Below are 20786 nucleotides of genomic sequence, written 5' to 3'. Positions count from 1 at the left end.
AAAGGGCAGTGCAAAAATATCATTCCTCTATTTATGCCAAAACTGCAGAATTAAATACAGCATACTTCCCCAACATGACTATTGCGTAAAACGTCCAGAATGCTTAAATGGCCCAGTCCTCCATCCTGTCTACATAGTCCCTTTCCTCTCTTATGCCTTACCCTTCAGTCCTCTTAAGAGCACTGTTCAGCTTCTTAAAGTGAGAACAATGAGGAATGTTCCACTAAGCCTATCCATTCTCTACAAAACAGTGGCTATGGCCAAGAAAGACATCTGGTGCTCAGATGTCCCCAGATCCTGCTGCAAAGCTCCTAGAGAGAGAAGGGAGATGAGGAAAGTATTCTATACAGTCCTTGCCTTCCTCATTAGAAGCATCAGACATGCCAGGGGAAAAGGAATAAAATTATCAGTCAGGCTGGGATGTACAGGTAAACAAACAAACAAACAAACAAACTACCTCAATTTTTCTTCCTTCCTACACTACCTCTAAGGAAAGTGCTTAAAGGATAATTAAAACTGTACAATCAACTGTCTCAAACTTACCAACAGCATGAAAAGAGGTAAGCAGACAAAAATATATTTAAATAAATATCCTAAATCTACTTTCCTGCCTAATTTAGCTTATGAAGTAATAAAGAATCAGAGGCCTTTGATTTTTCTATTGGGTCTACTACTAATTAGGTCTTCCACTTGGACAAAATTACTACCCCTTTCTATAGCTCCATTTCTCCAGTAACAAATAAAAGCAATGCATCTCATTACCAGGCATCTCCAATGAATCTTGAAATACATATGCAGATGACACAATATGAATTTTTTTAAAAGGATCTCAAATGTACAAACACATTCCCATAGTAATATTGAAAACACATCATTTTTGACACTGCCAAATTCATCTCTGAGTGTGAGGAGGTGGAACACAACATTGCTGCCAGTGCCATCTCAATTATTAAACCTCCCCTGGGAACACATTTCCTTTTTGTTATTTCCTATGATGCCATGAAGGGAACTCTCAGTTCCCAGAGCAAGAGTTTAATGCAGAGATAGAATAGACCCCAGAAATAGAGATTCTATTCAATTTTGGACATAACTTAGTTTCAGATTATAGTGCCTTCAAAACATCATGGGGTAAAAAAATTACTAAAGAGGAAAAAAATGAGTTTTCATTATTTGTTCCAAGAAAGAGAGTACTTCCATCTTTCTACATGAATGTATTAGAAGACAAGATGATATAAATGGGGATAAAAATTTCTACTTTGTGGCTAAGGAACAACTTAGGACACACAAATTAGGAGACACGTAAGTCACAGAAACACCTTTCTCAGTTTCAAATAAACAGTCACAGAAACAGCCTTGAGTAATTCCAACAATGATGGTCTATTATTTCACCAAGAAAAACCTGAAACAAGACTACCACAAAAGCCACTGCTTGGATACACGTTCATATGGTGGAGACCATATGGAGAGGTGTCTGGCTCATCTTTAGAGAAACAAAGGCACAAGAGGAATGAAGTTACACTGACAATATCTCAGGGCAACAAAAACAATTATTTCTCTCCTGAGAATGTTCAAAGCTGTTGGAGAGAAAAGAGTTGCAGAAGCAACCAGGTGAATTTTTTTAAGAGATGTAAACTCGTCAACTCTGACAGGCAAGAGCCACTCCAGGATCAATCATTCATACACACACACACACACACACACACACACACACACACACAAATAGCATGCATGAAATCAAATCCATGACCTAAATACATCAAACTCTGAAAAAATTTTAAAAAAATAAAGGGACAAGCCATCTAAGGATCTAACTATACTACTGATTTGGGCAATACTTCACATTCCAGTGCGATGGTCCATAATTAGAGAGAAAATAATTTTTTAGAAACATACCTTTGCAAGAATGTGCTTGTCTTTTATAATATACTCATAAGTAGTCAAGAGGACATTGAATTTGCCACTCCGTAGCTGGGGGACAAGGGAGCGACGCATGGCAGGAGTACCCTGAATGGAAAGAAAAAAATATATGCATGAGCCTATGGACGTATATGTGCGTTATTTCTCACTATTCATAGCTTAATGATGCCCAGACATGTGACTGAAGAATACACAGACACACATTCTCATAGACTGATCTATTATACACGAGGAAGTTTTGGCTAAATTACACATCTTGACCCTTTTCAGATCTTTTTTAGAAAGGTTTTCCCACCAAAGACAGTGGGAGGGCAAAGAAAAATGACAGTGACTTTGTGGTAGTAGAGACATCCACTGCTCTGCTGAAAGCCTCCAGTTCTTTTGAGAAAGTACAGCAGGCAGCCCGGGCACCCGGGTAACTGTCTGACTTTGCAGGAACAGTCGGCACAGTAGCAGCCCACAGCGAGCCAGTCAGCAGCACGCAGAATGTGTGATATTTGTCATTTGTATTACTCTCATCAGAAACCTTGCAATATGATAATTAACAATTTTCTTCTGGATTTCACTATCTGAAAGTAATTATGGTTTATTACAGTAATCTTCTTGGGATGATTAACTCTCACGGTTTAGTACATGATGTACATGACAAAACTTTACAACCAAATACAGTTCACAGATGTGCATATGGAATGAAGAAAATAGGGTCTATTTTTTGCTTTTCCACATTTATATATAAATACAGCATTCCAAACCTTGTAAGAAATTTTCACCACAGAAGGAGCCCATTTGTCAAATTCATATGTCCAGTTAGATAGAGTCCTATGGAACAACAACAAAAAAAATACACAGAAAACAGACATTTGTATAAAAATCAATGGTTAAAAAGATGTTCTTATTCATTTTCAGGCCTCACCTTGAAAGGGGCTATAGAATATAACATATCTCAACAACATATTTTAAAGGTGTGGAAATAACAGATAAGTTCAAAATAAACTGTCACAAAACATGACAAGTTTGTGGTTCATAAAGAAAATCTTGTAAGAAAAAAAACTAGAGAATACATAGAGGGCAAAAAACTAAACTGTAATATGATATTTAAAAATAGCAATTGCCAGAATAATTTTAGAAGTCTTCATAAACAGTCATATAAGTTCAGAAAAAAGTGGAGTCAGGAAAAAGAAATTACAAAACCACATGAAAACATAAAATAAATCTGTCAAGAGGGAACAGGGGAAGAAATATTGAATGCCTTTTTTTTAAAGTCCTGAAAATGTCACTGTATATATGATTCAGAACGTGCAAAATATAGATCAAATGCAAAAGATGCCTAAATATTATAGACACAGATAATTCATACAAAAAGGACTGCAAATAGTCTTCATTAGAAAAAATTCAAAGAAAACACAATAATATTAATAGAATCCTTCTTACTGAAGGTCCAAGTTCCTATCAGCATTGAGATCTATAACAAGACCTCAGTGAATAAAGCTGTAACCTAACACCCTCAGGCAGACACCCTGAACTCCCAGGGAGGGTGCTTGTGAATCATTATGCCCTCACTCAGTAGTGTCCACTTAGGACCTTCTAAGAACCACCCAGTGGGTTAGGCACTGGGAACGTAATGGCGAAGAGCAAAGGCCTGTCCTTACTAAGCAGCGAACTCATGGAAACATAACCTCAGTGCACATACTAAGGTTATTTTAATGCAAAATTCATGGTTGTGATTTTGATTTATATTCCGCTTTAAAAGGAAGATTTAAGAATATATAATCTTTCGGAAATGGAATAAGGAAAAAATCAAAGAAACCTCACACATCCACACACACACACAAACTTTCCCCTTTGTGAGCCACTTAAGGAATAATGATGAGCAAGACTCACTATGCGGTGTTCAGGCTGTGTAGACCTGTAACGCTAATGGCTGATAAAATCACTTGGTCCCCTGCTTAAGTAGCCAATCAAACAGGCTAGGATGGGGAGGGGTGGGAAATTAAAACCTAAATCCAGATTACATGCTCTTGGTAATCTGGATTTAGGTTACTACATGCTACAATTCTGTCTTAAGTAAAAAACAAGGATAAGCTACTAATCAACATACAGAACGATGACTTTACTTACGAAAGGGGAACAATGATGAGATAGGGGCCATTGAGTCTTTTGTGCTCCATCAGATAAGTGATGAGTGCAATGGTCTGTATGGTCTTTCCTAGCCCCATTTCATCAGCTAAGATTCCATTCAAATTGTTATTATACAGGGAAACCATCCATTCCAGGCCCTGGAGCTGAAATGAAGAGTAATTGCTTCAATTATCCAAGATCTGCACAGGTAATTAATACTAATACAACTCAAGCGAGGCTGTGACTTCTTAACTCCTCAGTGCTATATGTTGGGTCTCCCACAGTAGGAAAATGGGGGAAGCACCAATGCAAAAAGAATGTAAAATATGAGCCTGTAATCATTCCTGCTGCTTGGCAGGTGCTGAGTGTTAATCAGATTTAGAAATGATGGGCTGTAGCATACTGGTGAGTTTTAAAGCAGCTTTGCCATTCATCCATACTTAGTATTTCACAGTATATGACATTCTAGAATTACTATAAATGAAAAAAGCCCAAACCAAAATCTAATCCAACCACTCCAAGAATAAAAAGCCAATGTGAAGGCAGATTTGGCACACAGATCACAGATTATTAGAAACAGCCTTTTTGGTAATAAAAAGGCTACCCCCAGGGTGAGGTCCCCTCAGTGAGAAGACGGAGTGACCAGGAAGCCAGGGACACTCTGCTGGGACCAGAGGAGGACATTTCTCTTCCTGGCAGGGAGAAAGTTCCCAGGCAGCACATGGAAACTTTGCAATGTGAGTACTCCCCAAAGGCTGCACATTGGAAGCTGGTGACTGAAACACGCTCGACATATTTCTGAAGTAAAACAACACTGCACCAGAGATTCCTCACGTTAAGTACAAAAGTAAGGTTGGGTGAAAATAAAAAGTTGCTAAACCTCCATCCCCCAATCAGCAATTCCCTTTCACCATCATACCACAGATGCTGGATTTAAATGATAGGATCAATTATATATATATTTGCTGAAGTCAATTCAGCTTGCTAATGATGTTATGCTTAGGGAAATGTTAATTTTTTATGTAAGAACAAAGTAAGTAATTAGTTTATTTAAAATATTTATTAAATGACTATTCTGTGCAAGGGGCCATGCAAGGAGCTGTAGCAGATAGATACGAAGGTCTGTAAGATGCATGCCTCCCTTCAGAAGCTCAAAGAGAAAACAACGAATGAGGCACATATACACATATACCAAGAAGTGGTTGACAGTGCCAATGTAAATGTATACATATAAAACTGTATTGACAAGAATTTTTCTTAGGGAGACACTACATTGGTTTGAAACAATACTTCCATAAGGCACTTGAGATACTTTGTACCATGCAAGATTCCAAAGTCATCCTAAAGGTTTCTGCAGAACTACAGCAACACCAAGAGATAAGTAGAGAAACAGGAAGAACCTCCAAGAGAATGGGCAAAAGATAGAGGGAAAGAGTGGAAATTATTGTAAAACAAACAGTGGTAGACAGGAGAAGCTGTCTGCCTGCAATGTGTCCCTGAAACCACTAGACCTTTAGAAAAGTCAACTAAATACAAGAAACATTTTGGATACTCTGTAGGATGAATTTTTTTTTTTTTTTTTTTAGTGAAAATTGATAAAGGGCTGAATTTTGCATTTGCGCTAATTCAATACAAAACAGAAGCAGAAACTAGCAGCAGAGGAGACCAGAAATTCACAAAAATTGTGGGAAGTAATTTAGGTTTTCTCAGGCTGGAAACTGGCAGAATTGGCCAGGGGGAGGATCACACGTTGAACCAAGCTTATGTGGCTCTCTAGGAGTAGCAGGAAGACCTCAGCCATGTCAAGGTTAAATAAATATGAATGACACAAAAACCTGTCAAGAAGCAAGAAGGTAGAAAGCTTACTCATGGAGACAATGATCAGGGAAGGCTTTGAGCCACAACTTGAACTGGTTTGTGAGAAATGATCAGGGAAGGCTTTGAGCCACAACTTGAACTGTTTTGTGAGATCTCATCAGGCAGATATGGCTAGTCAAGATTCCAGGAAGAAGGCACTTTATGAGGTATAAACCCAGAGAGACACTGCAAGGCATGTTCAGGGAATGTATAGCAGGGAATGTATAGCAACACAGAGGCATAAAACTCACATATGGAAGTAGAAGCTAGCTTTGAAAAGAGAGTGATGAAGAGTGCTTAGAAGGGTGTTGGATGACAGAAGAAAATCCATGTGGCATTAAACGTTATTTACAAATAATTCAAAAGATGGATCTCCCATATACAGATCTACAGAAGTTTATTAGAGCATGCTGTGAGCTAACATCTATGTCAGGTAGGCCAAATAAGATGAAACCTGCTTTGGATCTCCTGACTACGACATGGTCTTTGGAGAAAACATGACCTTACTAAGGCCAGAACAGTGGTCCTCAGAATGTGCCCCAGGGGTTCTCAGGGGGCCCCCAAGACCTTGGCAGGAGATCTACAAGGTCAAAATGATTTGCATGACAACACTAAGGCATCACTTGTCATTTTTACTGTGTTGACATCTGCACTGATGATGCAAAAGCAATGGTAGGTAAAAACTGCTAGTGCTTTAGCACAAATCAAGGCAGTACTATACTCGCAGTCATTGTATTCTGCACTCCTATGCAAGGGCAGCGGACACAGTGCCAAGTGTTAAGAGTGGAGAGGACCTGATGCCAACAAGTACACTTCCTAAAGTATATTCTAGAAGATGCTAGTCTTACAGGATGTTAATTGGTGATATAAAAATAGGGCTTGGTAGTCAAAGAAGTTTGGGAAAGACAAAGTTAAACAATGTTAAATAAGTGATTTTACTGCAGGATACTGATATGCATTATGGTTACATGTTGATTTCCACAGAGTCCTAAGTGTGCTGATGGGCATGTGAATTAACAGGAGGTGTCATTGCCAGAGTGACCATATCTGGTTGTTGTCAAGGGACAGTCCGGGGTTATGCCTATTATCAATAATGAGACTATCGACTCATTCACAAGTATTCAATTTAGAAATAGTAATTTATATGTTAATCTTAGTTACAGTATTTGGCCATAAACTTCTTTTTTTAATTTTTTTTTTTTTTTTTTTTTTTTTTTTAGACAGAGTCTCACTGTCACCCAGGCTGGAGTGCAGTGGCGCTATCTTGGCTCACTGCAAGCTGCGCTCCCAGGCTCACACCATTCTCCTGCCTCAGCTTCCTGAGGCTGAGGCTGAGTAGGCGCCCACCACCATGCCCAGCTAATTTTTTTGTGTTTTTAGTAGAGACGGGGTTTCACTGTGTTAGCCAGGATGGTCTCCATCTCCTGACCTCATACTCCGCCTGCTTCAGCCTCCCAAAGTGCTGGGATTGCAGATGTGAGCTACCACACCTGGTCTCTTTTTTTTAATTTTTAAGGAACAATTCATAGAACAAATGTCTCATGGAACACACTTTGGGAAACATCACAAAGTGGTAGAAGGTAGAACACAGGAATTAGCCTCAATTCAAACAGGTCAAATAAAACATTGGCCTAATTTTTAATCAAAGCACAGATGCTCACAATTTTATTGTAATCTTTTTTTTTTTTTTCTTTTTTTAGATGAGTTTCACTTTGTCACCCAGGCTGGAGTGCGGTGGTATGATCTTGGCTCACTGCAACCTCCGCCTCCCAGGCTCAAGCGATTCTCCTGCCTCAGCCTCCGGAGCAGCGGGGATTACAGGCGTGCGCCATCACACACAGCTGATTTTTGTATTTTTAGTAGAGACAGGGTTTCACCATGTTGGCCAGGCTAGTCTCGAATTCCTGACCTCAAGTGATCCACCCACCTCAGCCTCCCAAAGTGATGGGGATTACAGGAGTGAGCCACCTTCCCTGGCCTATTGTGTCTTAAGAAAAAGGATAAATGTAGTAGATAGCTACTCCTAGGCGGGTTGAATCCATAAAACCACAGCCACACCTACAGATTTTAAAGAAATACTTCATCTACTTCAAGATGAGGCATGGATGTTCTCCAGTTTAATAGAATGTGGCTGGGTTTCCCATTTTGCAGAGATCACTTAAAATACATCCCAAAAGCATAAAAGAGAAAATGGGTATGGCATGCCCTAGTAAAGATGGTAACATGGAGTACTCTAAAAGAATTATAGGCACAATGAAAGGAATCTCAGTATTACAAGTGATGTGGCCTAAAAGTCTCGTCATCAAAAGCCCTTAGTTAACATGTGCATGACATACCTCAATCAAAATTAGGCAAATGGTTACGACTTGCCAAGGAAACACAAACCACACCAATTACCTGGTAATGCTTTAGGGTTCCGTTAATGAGGAGGGCGGACTGTTTCTCCACCCTCTCCGAGATGGCATGAGCCACGGTGTAGTAGGACTGGGAGCCCCTGGCACTGTACTGCATGCTGTATTCATCATCCACGTCTTGCTTAGCTGTCCTGGGAAAGGAAAAAGTGGAGAATCACACACAGACGGGTGTGCATGTGTTGTTTTACTTCACTCAAAAAATGATTTGAGAACCTAAAATAGCTGCAATAAGTGTGTTTTATTTATCAACCACTACTTGCCATGCAGTTAATATACACTATCTGTAATCCTCACAAAAAGCAAGCATAAAAGGCATGATGATGATCATCCCCATTTTATGCAGGTGGAGAACCTGAGGCTTACAGAGGTTACTTCATTTGTTTGAATCCCATAAAAGGTAGTGAAACCAGGATTCAAATGCAGGTCCCCTTGACCCAAAAGACAGATAGGAGCCAGAACCCTACACCTGCAGACGAATACTTTGCCAATGAAACCGTCCTAGACTGTTAAATACAAAGATAAATCCTGTTCACAGAACACTGGCTAAAGCTGGGAGGGCAGGGGGAGAGGGCAACCCAACATTAAAGGGGTAGGAAGGAGGAAAGACAGGCTTCTATCTTCTGTGCCTTGTTCATGAACTAGTCTGTTATTCTGTAGGCAATGAGGAACCACTGAGGGGGATTCTTAACGCCTTTAGTGAAGGATCAGGGCAGACTGGTAAGAGGAAGGGTCCCTGAAGTGGGCACACAGCCAGCGAATAAAAGGGAGGAGTATGAGGATGTCTATTTCTGGTATTTAAAATACCTCATCTTTTAACATTTTCTCTTTTGTATGTTGTTTCACAACAGTTTTCTTTTAATAGTCGAGCTATACAAGCAAAGAAATGTGCAAACCCTTGACATAGAGGGCCCACAGGAATGGATGAGACACAGAGCCAGGACACTCTGAAGGTTGGAGAGCGTTCAGGGACTGGGCGGGAGTTGGTTGTCAACTTGGCAATGGCAGCAGGAGGAAGACAGGAATGGTGTCTCTCACTTGGGTTTCAGGGGGAGTGCTGATGTCATTAAGGGAGGCAGGAAAGGGAGTGAAGCAGCCAGTTAGGGAGGTAAGTCTCATTAGTTCAGTCTGGGATTGAAGTGCAGATGACAGGTGTGATGCTCAGGAGTGAGCCTGAGCTGGAGGAGGGGATTAAGGAGAGAGAAGAGGAAGGAAGTGAGGAAGAAAGGGAAGGGAGGAAGGGAGGGAAGGAGGGAGAATCAACATGAAACCCTGAGACCTGGGAACCCAGAACTCAGTGGTGACCTCTAAGAGCAGTTTCAAGCAGAGTGTAGGCGTGAAGTTAGTTGCCTTCCTTAAACAAAATTTCCTAAAAGAAAATTCATCAAGCATCATCCTCAGGCAATGCATTTCCAAGGGAAAAACTCAATACACACTCAATGATCTGCTTAGCATCCTTCTCAGAAACTTCTTCACTATTTGGATCCAGGAGTATTTTCTCTTCGGTTTCCTGCCTACTGGACTCTTCTTCCTCATCCTGGAGAAGGAACAAAGATAGGGAGGAAATTATATTTTAACAAGGAAATCTCTATGATTGACATTTTCTGAAAAGACATGAACTAGTATTCAACTTCACAGATGAAGTAAGATCATAAAATTCAGGGAGGAAGTAAATTTAACATCTATTCAAGTGAGGCAATACCCCCATTCCATTGCTGTTGAAATCATGAATAAGAGAATGAAGGAAACTCTCTGAGAATCCCCTAGAACCCTTGCCCCCAAGAATGAGTATGTAAACGTCATGCCAGAAACATAAATATTTATCATTATTTGGTTATCAGAGTCCTGCAGAGCATATCTGCTCTCACTCAGTAGCATTCTCTCTAAAGCCATATAGTAGAGATATTAGGATCCTCCTTCTCATATAAACACTCTCTCTGATGGCTGGGCGCAGTGGCTCATGCCTGTAATCCCAGCTACTCCAGAGGCTGAGGCAGGAGAATCGCTTGAACCCAGAAGGCAGAGGTTGCAGTGAGCCAAGATCACGCCACTGCACTCCAGTCTGGGCAACAAGAGTGAAACTCTGTCTCCAAACAAAACAAAACATAAAACAAAACAAAAAAATCCACTCCCTCTGATAACGCCCATGGGACTTGGATGGCCCCATACACGTCCACTGTAGAGGACCTGGATCTTACAAGCACACTTTTGCTTTCTGTGGCTGATTCACATCACACATCACAGAGTACTGAGATCAAAAACTCTCAATAACTTGGCAAAGGATTCAATACCTCTCCCTTCTCAACTGAGTACTACATCCAGCTGACCCATTTGAAAGCATCACTAAATAAATGTCCATTCTGTCCACTACTAACCTGGTGTAGAAGGCTAAATCTTTCCAGACAATCCAGTAGAGTTTCCTTGAAAAGCAGGTTTAAAGAGAACCATGCTTTTCTATAAATCTTCAATGACAAAGTATGAACTGACATACTATCAAGGAGAAAACTCAAACCTTATGATAGCAGATCATTTAGAAGCAGGGAATAAGCTAACGCCTTGGCACAACTCCTTCATCTTCCAGGCCAGGAAATAAAATGCTGAGAGGGGACATGACTCTCCACATGTCACTCAGGCTCACCTGCAGCAGACCCATGCGATGGGCCCAGGGACAAGGGCTGTCTGTGCCTGTCATCCTCAGGTTGGCCCCTGCTGGCTAGGTTGCCTACTTTATCTTATCTCTGCCCTCTCTGGTTCTCTTAACTCGAAGAGAAGGTTCTTTCAGTAGGTCATTTATAAGCCCATTCATCCAAGTAAACAAACCCCCTTTAAATATCTTAGAGGTAGAGTAGCTGGGGGAAAAAATAGCATCCCCCCAAAAAGTATTTTGCTTTTTTTTTTAAAAAAAAAAAAAAACAGGATCTTGCTCTGTCACCCAGGCTAGAGTGCAGTCACATGTCCTCAGCCCACTGCAGCCTCTGCCCAGGACTCAAGCCATCCTCCTACCTCAGTCTCCTGAGTAGCTGGAACTGCAGGCATGCGTCACCACACCCTGCTGATTTTTGTATTTTTTGTAGAAACAGGGTTTTACCATGTTGCCCAGGCTGGTCTCGAACTCCTGGACTCAAGCAATTCTCCCACCTCAGCTTCCCAAAATGCTGGGATTACAGGCATGAGTCACCATGCCCAATCATGTTTGCTTTTTAATGATCATACATTATATATGAATAATATATATATGAATTTATATGCATCATATATATTATATATGAATATAATGTAACTTTTATTATTCTTCCTTTTTACAAAAGCATTAAGTGCTCATGGAAGACTAATTTGGAAAACACAAGTCTACAAATAGAAGGAAAACAGCCATAGTCTTGAGATCCTGGTCAGCTATTATGGGTAAGGATGCTTTACCTGGTCCTCGGCACCTATACTACGGCACTCTCAAAAATATCAGATCTAATGACTTATTATATATTAACTAATATATATTAACAATGCTCTAATAAACGAGATCAAAACTTCTTTTAATACTTCTATTTTTAATTATTACATTAAACATTTTGTAGCTGACTTAACGAATATTTTATTATTTCTCAATTTCTATTAAAAGTACCCAAGATTCCCATTTTAGGTTCTAGTTATACTAAGTATTCCTTCCAAGAGACTGAGCGTTTCTCTTTGGGTAACAAGTATATTTAAGGAATTCAAACAAGAATCACATTTGGAGAGAAATCAAGAGGATCAATAAACTCATTAAACCAATCCCATGTTGCCCTTTTTTGTCCAAGTTTCCAGACTCAGAATTGCAAATAGACTCTAAGGTCTGAAGGACTTCAGAACTTTTCGGCAGCTAGTTCTCAGTGTGAACCACTCAGAGGTATGGCATGGCCTTTCCCAAAGTAATCCATCTCCAATTCTCCCCCAAAAGACCACTTCACCATCTCCAAGTTAATGCCAGCTTCTCTTTTCTTGGTTATAAGTGAATTTAGAATGTGCCAAGTTTCCCCATTAGCCGGGGCCTCCCAAGAGATCACTGTACCTCTAGGCATACACCATCAAAGCATTTGTAAATCCTTAGCCCCAGCTGTCACCCAAAGGCCAATCCAGGAGGAAGAATCGATAGACGGACACAAGGCCCGGGCTTACATTCAGGAAGAAGTTTCTTCCTCTGACAACTTTCAAACCAATAAACCCCAAACAGAGATACATACATACCTCCTCCTCATAATCAGAATCACTCTCTTCACTGTCGGATCTAGGGGCAACTTCATAACTAAGGAAAAAGAATGAGGAAGAGGAGGGGGCTTAGTTTTTTAAATTCTCAAACAACAAAGACACACATGACTTAATAGCACATTCTATGTGTAAAAGACAAATCCAAATAACAACTTCAACCATCTCAGCAAAGGCTATGTAGTTTTAGTTTCGAGATTGTACAAGATTACCAAATCTAAAAAGCTAAAAGAACACCATGAATGCTGCTTTCATGACTTACCCAGGATTCATTTCCAGCCAGGCGTCCAGCTGACTTGCTTTGGGTGCTTCTGGTCCGAACAGAACCTTGCCGGTTTCTGTGTGAGTCACTTTGACAGGGAGGTCACTCATCTGGCTGCTTTCATCTATGGGCTACAAAGGAGAGAAAACCACGTCATGGCTTGATGTTAAGACCTTCTCCCAGTTCTTTACTGGATGTTTCTCAGCATTTTTTGCTGCCCAGCATCTGAAACCTTATTCTGTGTTTGGAAATTTCACTACCTAATGAGTTTTGGTGGGAGGCGAGAGGCTACCTCCCACTAAAAAAACTGAAAATGCTGCCTCCCTGGCAGCTAAGATACAGGCACAAACCTCAGCTCCAGCAACCAGATACATCACCAAGGATGTGAGTTAGGAGCTAGAAGTGCAAGGGTGTGGAAACCAACAGGTACACTGGTGCAGGGCAGACTACAGTAGCAACAAGAAAGTGGTAATGGCTCTGTCAAGCTTCTGCCTGCTCCCAACCACAGCCTGTCCTTACTGGACCAGTTGTAGAGCATAATATTGGGGATAGCCCTGAGTCAGGTTCCTCAGAAACCCAGGAGATCTGATGAGTTGCCCGGTATCCTCTCAATACATTCCCTTTTTATTTAAATCAGGCAGAGTTGATTTCGGTCATTTGTAACTAACAACCCCCGATTCCTCAACTAATACTTCCCAGATAACAACTACTGCAAAGTCATGGTTTCAGAGAGAATGAAAAACAGAAAAGGTATTATAACTCATGTCATCTCATGAGTGGCTGGTTTGGTCTCTGCAGAACCGGTGTCCTTTTTCCAAAACTAACCCCCAGGCATCTAACCCAACTATTGGTATCTTTGAGTGTGACAAAGAAAAAAGCTCTGCTCCTCTGAAATCTGGCAAATTGACCAAGATTAAGCTAAAGTTCATTACTAGACTACTATATCCAAGGAACACAAGAATCACACTTGAATATAATCAGTAGCGAATGACTGCTCCTGATTACAGGGTGACCTGTACTTCTAGAAGCAGATCCCTAAGTAAAATGTTTGTTTGGAAATGTTTGATTTGTGAGTGGTTCAAGTTATCTATCTCCTGAAAAGTAATAAAATTGTATTTTTAGACAATTCAATTCCAAAATTTTTCCTAAATTCCTTTCAATTGGAATTAAGCAGAAATGATAGGATAACATACAGTATGCTATAGTTTATCTTCCATATCTTATAGGAAATGACCAAAAAACAAAACAAAACAAAAAACACATAGCCAAAGGTTCTTTCCTCTTACACCCTCAACAAAGCACTGTCAGCATAAGAAACAATATATTAGCAATTATCCACAAAAATAACCTTAAAAAGAGAAAAGGCTTACTCCAGGTTGTCGTGTTTTTCTTTTGTGTGTGCTAAAGCAATGGTTTTGAACATCATTACTTTGCACGCCAACATGACACTTCTTCCTCATTAATGTAAAAGGTCATCTATATACTCAAGAGATAAAGAAGAAAATCTACAATTTGCTATCATTTCTCTTGGAAAAATCATATTCTGTTATCACGAACCATTATAATATAGCTTGTTTTTGTGCTAATGTCATGCCTCTAAGAAAATTGGAAATCACTGTGGATGGAATTAGAACCTTGGCAAAAGCGCTGAATGAGAACAGAAGAGCATAATAATAAGAACATTATTTCAAAACAGAGCAAGATGTCCACGTTGCAAGCCTTAGCAAACAGGACATATGTGTTAAGATTAAAAGAAAAAAAGATGTATGTCATAAGCCCAAGACCAGTAGCTAATTTTCCCAACAGACAGTAAGATATAAGAACACTATTAAGCTAACATGTTAAATCTCTCCCTGTGTGCTTGTTAATTGTAGACCAATGGGAGGCATACTTAGGTAAGGCCGGGCTTTTGCAAATTAGAGTTGTTTCTAAGTGCTCTAATATATAGTATTCTTTTCCCATAACAGCCCACGGAGTTTCTTACATATCAGACATTTATCCTGATCCTTTCTTTCCTTGTGATGGATTATAGTGGTTAAGTAACACTTATTGTTCAAGAGGTTTCTGCATAGAATAGTGGTTCAATCTTTTTTTTCTGCATCTCTGCTGTTTGAGTTCATAATACAACTGTGTGCAGAGCGATACCAGAATGGGAAGTGGCAACCTCCCACCCACTCCGATCCGCCAAGTAGGTTTATCAGAATTTATGAGACAAAATGAAGATTATTGGAAACAAACTCCCTTCCCATCCTGCTCTGGGAGTGTGCCTCCTCACTGTGAATTGCTGGCAGGGAACCTTAAATTCTTCAGGAAAAAAATCCAATAAATAAACGGTATCCTCATAATTCAGGAGAATATTAGAACTACTAGGAAATGAATTTTAGGACTAGGCTGATGAATATACATATAGAAGCTATACGGCAAGTCTATTAAAAATGCCAAAAATAAGTTAACCAAATACGTGACTTCTTTAGTTTATATATTTTTATAATTTCAAACTAATAATAAACTAGAGAAACTGGGTCATATGTTATGCTTCCATATCATTTACTGGGCAAGATAATTATAGAATCATATAAGATTCTTACACACCCTATATATTTATAAATATATGATTATATGTGCACAAAAAGTTCTGAAATAGTATGCAATACATTTAATATCAGTTGATTGACAGTCTGACATGCAAGTAGATTATTTTTCACTGTATCCCTTTTGTATCATTCTAATGTTCGACTATGCTAATGTATTACTATTTTTACTTAAATTAAATAGCAGAGTAAGAAAAAATAGTACGTATGAAGAATGGTGCTGCCAGGTATGGCACGGACTCCGTTCAGCAGAACACAGTGGAAAGGATGACAATCCCTTACCTCTCCATCCGGTCCCAGGGCAGACTCCCCACCCTCTGCATTCTCTTCAGCCTTCTGCAAAACAACAAAAATGTTATATGTAACCAAGACGATGGGGTACAGGACTTCCTGGTAACTCTCTGGTATGTAATAGAATTTCATTGTTACCTCATTATTATCTAACAGAGCTTAAGTGTTAATGTCTTTTATGTTCATTTCTCTTTGCTGAGACAAAACATGTATTTTATGAGGAACTTGTAGAGAGTCACTTAAAGCCAGATGTGATCTGAGACCAGCACACTAGAGATTTGTAGATTGTGTCTTCAGGGACTCAAAGAGCTTAAGACAGGGCAGCATCAAGACAGTGGTCAGAATCTGAAATGTTCTTCTCATGTTTGGGAGTGGGAAGACAAATCCTGACATAATTAGCTCAACTTTCCTATCCCCTAAGCAAGTTTTCTTCAGCAATGAAGAACAACATTCTAAAACTGTCCATCAGGAATAAGCTCTGATAGCAACAATAGACACTGGGGACTGCTAGAGGGGGGAAAGAGGGAGCGGGGCAAGAGTTGAAAAACTAATTATTGGGTACGATGATCTCTACCTGGGTGACAGGATCAACTGTAACACAAACCTCAGCATCACACAATATACCCAGGTAATAAACTTGTACATGTATCCCCTGCATCTAAAATAAAAGTTGAAATAATAAAAATAAAATAAAATAGGATTCTCAATAAAAAGAATAAGCTATGAACCACTCCATGGGCATAAAAACATAATATAAAACTTTATGAGTTCCCTGGATGTTTTTAATTCCACCTAAATTTCTTTCATAATATACAGTATTTCTACCATGTGTGTATGGGAAAATTTGATGCAGATACTGTTGTCTCATGAAGAATTCTGTTATCTACCATTTCTTACATATCCCAATATCTTAGTCCATTAACTTCTATGTGCCTCAAAAACAACCTAAATGAAAAAAGTTAAGAATATGTCATATCAGCCAGGTACGGTGGCTCACGCCTGTAATCCCAGCACTTTGGGAGGCCAAGGCGGGTGGATCACAAGATCAGGAGATCAAGACCATCCTGGTTAACACAGTGAAACCCTGTCTCTACTAAAAATACAAAAAATTAGCTGGGCGTTGTGGCGGGCGCCTGTGGTCCCAGCTACTCAGGAGGCTGAGGCAGGAGAATGGCGTGAACCCAGGAGGCGGAGCTTGCAGTGAGCCAAGACCGCACCACTGCACTCCAGTCTGGGTGACAGAGCAAGACACCATGTCAAAAAAAAAAAAGGAAAAAAAAGAGATTATGTCATATCTTGTACATATCCAAGAAAGTCTCATCTGTAATATACGCAAAATAATGTAAAATTTCTTCCACTTATGATAACCTCTCTGACAAGCGAAATCTTTAAAATCACCTCTATAGAATCCCTATTTTAAAGTTACTACTGGAAAGCTATACTATTTCTGCATAGTATAATGAGAAAAAAGAAAACTTTAGTCACTTCCTTTGCCAAGATGCTTGAGAAAATGAGCTTTCCTCCCTTGGATCTTTAGTTAATTAAAAATAAAAAATGATGATACAGAATCAATATGAACTCAACTTTGTTTACTTAAGATATCGATTATATAATACGTTTTTGCCTTCTAGAAAATAACTGTCTTTTGACAAAATAGCTTTTAAGAAAACACTTAAAGTGTAAAATCCACTTTTATTCATAGTGAAGAAAGACAGTTCCATCAGCATTTGAAATTTCTGAAGTTCTTTTACAACGCAATTTTCTTACCAAAAATACATGTATGTATGTATGCCAAAGCACAAGGCATAAAAAAAAAATGCAGCTTCTACCAAACAGTAGGAAATAAAATACTCCCTTTGGTTATGATTTTCCAAGAAATTAAATTTCTATTTTTGTCACCCCAGAGCGAAAATACTTATAAGCTCAAAAGAAATGATCAGCTTCGAAGAGCATCAGGCTCTACATCTAAGCTAGTGACACAGAGAACAATAACAGGACCCCTGTATTCAGTAAAGAAACCATCCCTGCTACCAGTCACTGAAGGTTCCATTTTTGGAATTCTCAGAATCTATACTCAGGGGACTATTTTAATTAATGGGGGAAAGTCAATTAATTCCACCATTCTTTCCATACAAATCAGAAATAAGCTACAAATTTGGCCAACAAAGAAAATCGAATGAGACAATGAATAAGCCAATTTCAAATATCTAGCAAGTGGAATTGGATCACCATTTCAATGAATAGTACATTAAAAAGCTTGAAGCATCATATATTAATATAATCAAAACTATTCTAAAGGATACTTTCCTATGAATATACTATAGACTAGCTAGATTGTTATCTAAAATCTGTCTCATGGTCAGGCCCTTTCATTACTTAAAATCCCCCAAACTATTTTTGAAAATTCTATTAGGTATCAAATCTGAGAGACAGAGTAATATTAGATTTAAGACAGTTGGTTCTGGAATTAGACAAACTGTGTTTGAATCTTAGCTCTCCGTAATTAAGTGCAAGAGATCTTAGTTGTATGATCTTGAGCAAATCATTTTCTCTTTGCATCTTAGTTCCCTCTTGCATGAAACAGGAATGGTAACTAACAGTGCCTATATCCTAGGGCTTCTGCAGGACTGGGTCACTGTTTCAACATGTACAATCCAGTGTCCCAATTAATATATATGCGGCCAGCCTCAATCTCCACATTGTACAAGGGACAACGATAGTCCAAGGACTATTCTTTTATGTCTATAATTAAGACTGGCTGTAGCATTTCCTGAAAACTGCTTCATAAGGCTACGAGGTCAGGGATTTTTGTCTGTTTCGTTCACTGATGCATTCCCACACCCACAAGGGCATCAGGCATTTAAAAGGCACTAAATAAATATTTGGTGATTGAAGGAATGAATGAAAGCACAAAGAACAATGCTTTCCACTTAGCATATGCTCATTAAATTATTATTATCATAAATAGGTGCCAATACATTTGCAAGTCATAAAATAGTTAAGAGCACATACACAATCAGCCATTGAATTGGTGCTCTGTGTGACTTCCCTCGCAAGCATGCCCTGTCCTTGGATCCAATTCTGCCATGTTATTCTAAGAGATAGAGGCCAGGTGGCAGTCTACTCTATGGCAAAAGATGTCAACTTATCCCATCATACTTTGGATTCCTACAGTTTGATGACATTCCTGGTTAGTGCGCTTTCATAAGCCCATGTACTCACATCAACCTCATGCTGTGCCTCAAAACTTGAAAAAACAAAGCAAAACAAACACAACTGTCCCCTTTTTTGGTTCAAAATTAACACCCAAAAGCTTATGATCAGTCTACTGTTTGAGCTGACTTCGGACAGTCTCTAAGCACCTGATGAAATGTCCTGGTGTGGATGCAGCAGCTGCTACAGTGTCTTCTGCCACCTGAGAAATTTTTATATGTAGTTATCTGCATCGTGTAATTGCAAACGCATGCTATCAATATTAATGGTTGATGCCGGCACTTATTTCCATTGATTGAAAACAAAACAAAACACTGAACAAGAAACTTTGTACTGGCTTCTTCCTACATGCAAAAAGAGTTTAGAACTAATTATGCTTATGTAGGAAGGGAGGAGTATAATTAACCTAATCATGTAAGGGGACATGATAGGAATTATTCATAACTAAAGATTACTCATCACTAAAAATTACTCAAACTAAAGACAGTGTGTGTTCCCAATTTCCAAGGCCAATGTCAATTCATATCTTCCATTTAGCAATGTTCACAAACAAGGTATGTGCACGGCTACCCATCTTCCTTGCAGAAGGTATAAAACGTAATCAACAACAGGGCTGAGGAAGGAAAGAAATCTCTAAACATGAAAATCCCATGTAAGCTGAACTCAATAGAAGACTTCAGTAGGCCATTTTATTTAGATTACTATAACATAGGCTATAAACAGCCTCATTACATAAAGAAACAGTTTTAAATCAAATATTTTACAATCTCTATTATAAAATGAACGTACTTTATCCCCCAGTGGGTGTTGTTATAATATACTGAAACAACATTCAAATGTGCTGGTATCTGAAGGACTCATTCTGTTTCGCTGGAAACCTAAGCTTTCCAAAACCACTTGAGTTATTTTTACTGTCATTTAAGTGGACCTTAAGATAGGTAATCGGGTAATTTTTAAAAATGCCTAGGAATATCAAATTAACAGGCATTTGCAAATTACTTGGGTTGTTTCTTACAGAGAAAATTAATTCGAACATTTTGACTCAAGTAACTGGCCAATCCAGTTAAACAGGACTTTGCTCCAAACTTCTAGTCTCACCCATTTTGACCCTGAACTAGTCAAATAAATCTAATCACTGTGGCATTGTGTTCACCTATCCTTACAATAGTTCCTACACTGGAATGTCCAGAATCACATTAGAACCTTTCTTTCATCTATGAAAATCTTGTAGAGGAAAGCTGTAATAAAGTATATAATCTTTGGGGAAACTGTAAGAGATAAAAAAAACTGAGAAGAATCAGGGAGTAGCTTGAATTTAAAATAAATGTCTCAATAATATTACTGCTTTGCTTTTCAAGCTCTTTTTACTGAAAATTGTGCCAACAGCAGGCTATTCTGACATTCCGGTATCTAAACAGGATAAAAACACATTTCCTACCACTATATTGGCCAATACATTATGCCAGGAAGGTTAGACCTGCAAAATATCACAGTCCTGAGATTTACTTATAATAAGTGGTTGGTAAGGAAAAAGAGAGAGAGAGAGAGACAGGATAAAAGAATTTTTAGAAAGAAAATCGAACCCTCCAATGGGTAGACTATATCTGGCCTAGTGTTGCCTCAGAGATTCTGAGTATGTGCCCATTAGTATCATATGTTTCCAAAAAATGTCACAAATAAACAACACAAGAATAGTTCTGCTGGTATACATCCCACTGAAAGATGTGGAAGGGAGAATTAAATATTTAGTTTTGGCTGATGTCAACAGCTCTGGAAACTGAACCCCTGAAATAGCTAGACTTTTTTTTTTTTGGAGACAGAGTCTTGCTCTGTTGCCCAGGCTAGAGTGCAGTGGTGCCACCTCGGCTCACTGAAAGCTCTGCCTCC

The 20786-nt window shown here is 39.1% G+C and overlaps 1 protein-coding gene across 4 annotated transcripts in view; it reads right to left on the bottom strand.

Annotated features, from left to right (window-relative positions):
* SMARCA2 (SWI/SNF related, matrix associated, actin dependent regulator of chromatin, subfamily a, member 2) overlaps window positions 1-20786 on the bottom strand; it is a 183601-nt gene that overhangs the window by 110861 nt on the left and 51954 nt on the right. For all 4 annotated transcript variants that reach the window (XM_011956472.1, XM_011956473.1, XM_011956474.1 and 1 more), the window contains exons 10-17: window positions 15678-15731; window positions 12805-12935; window positions 12525-12582; window positions 9740-9840; window positions 8290-8437; window positions 4036-4199; window positions 2670-2736; window positions 1894-2004 (exon numbers count right to left, since the gene is read on the bottom strand). In XM_011956472.1, the coding sequence (XP_011811862.1) occupies window positions 1894-2004; window positions 2670-2736; window positions 4036-4199; window positions 8290-8437; window positions 9740-9840; window positions 12525-12582; window positions 12805-12935; window positions 15678-15731 (834 nt within the window). The remainder of the gene's footprint in view (window positions 1-1893; window positions 2005-2669; window positions 2737-4035; window positions 4200-8289; window positions 8438-9739; window positions 9841-12524; window positions 12583-12804; window positions 12936-15677; window positions 15732-20786) is intronic.

The sequence above is a fragment of the Colobus angolensis genome, unplaced genomic scaffold, assembly GCF_000951035.1.
Source record: "Colobus angolensis palliatus isolate OR3802 unplaced genomic scaffold, Cang.pa_1.0 Scaffold419, whole genome shotgun sequence".
Classification (NCBI taxonomy): Eukaryota; Metazoa; Chordata; class Mammalia; order Primates; family Cercopithecidae; genus Colobus; species Colobus angolensis.
The sequence above is the reverse complement of the archived record's forward strand: the minus strand, read 5'-3'. Positions and strand labels throughout refer to the sequence as shown.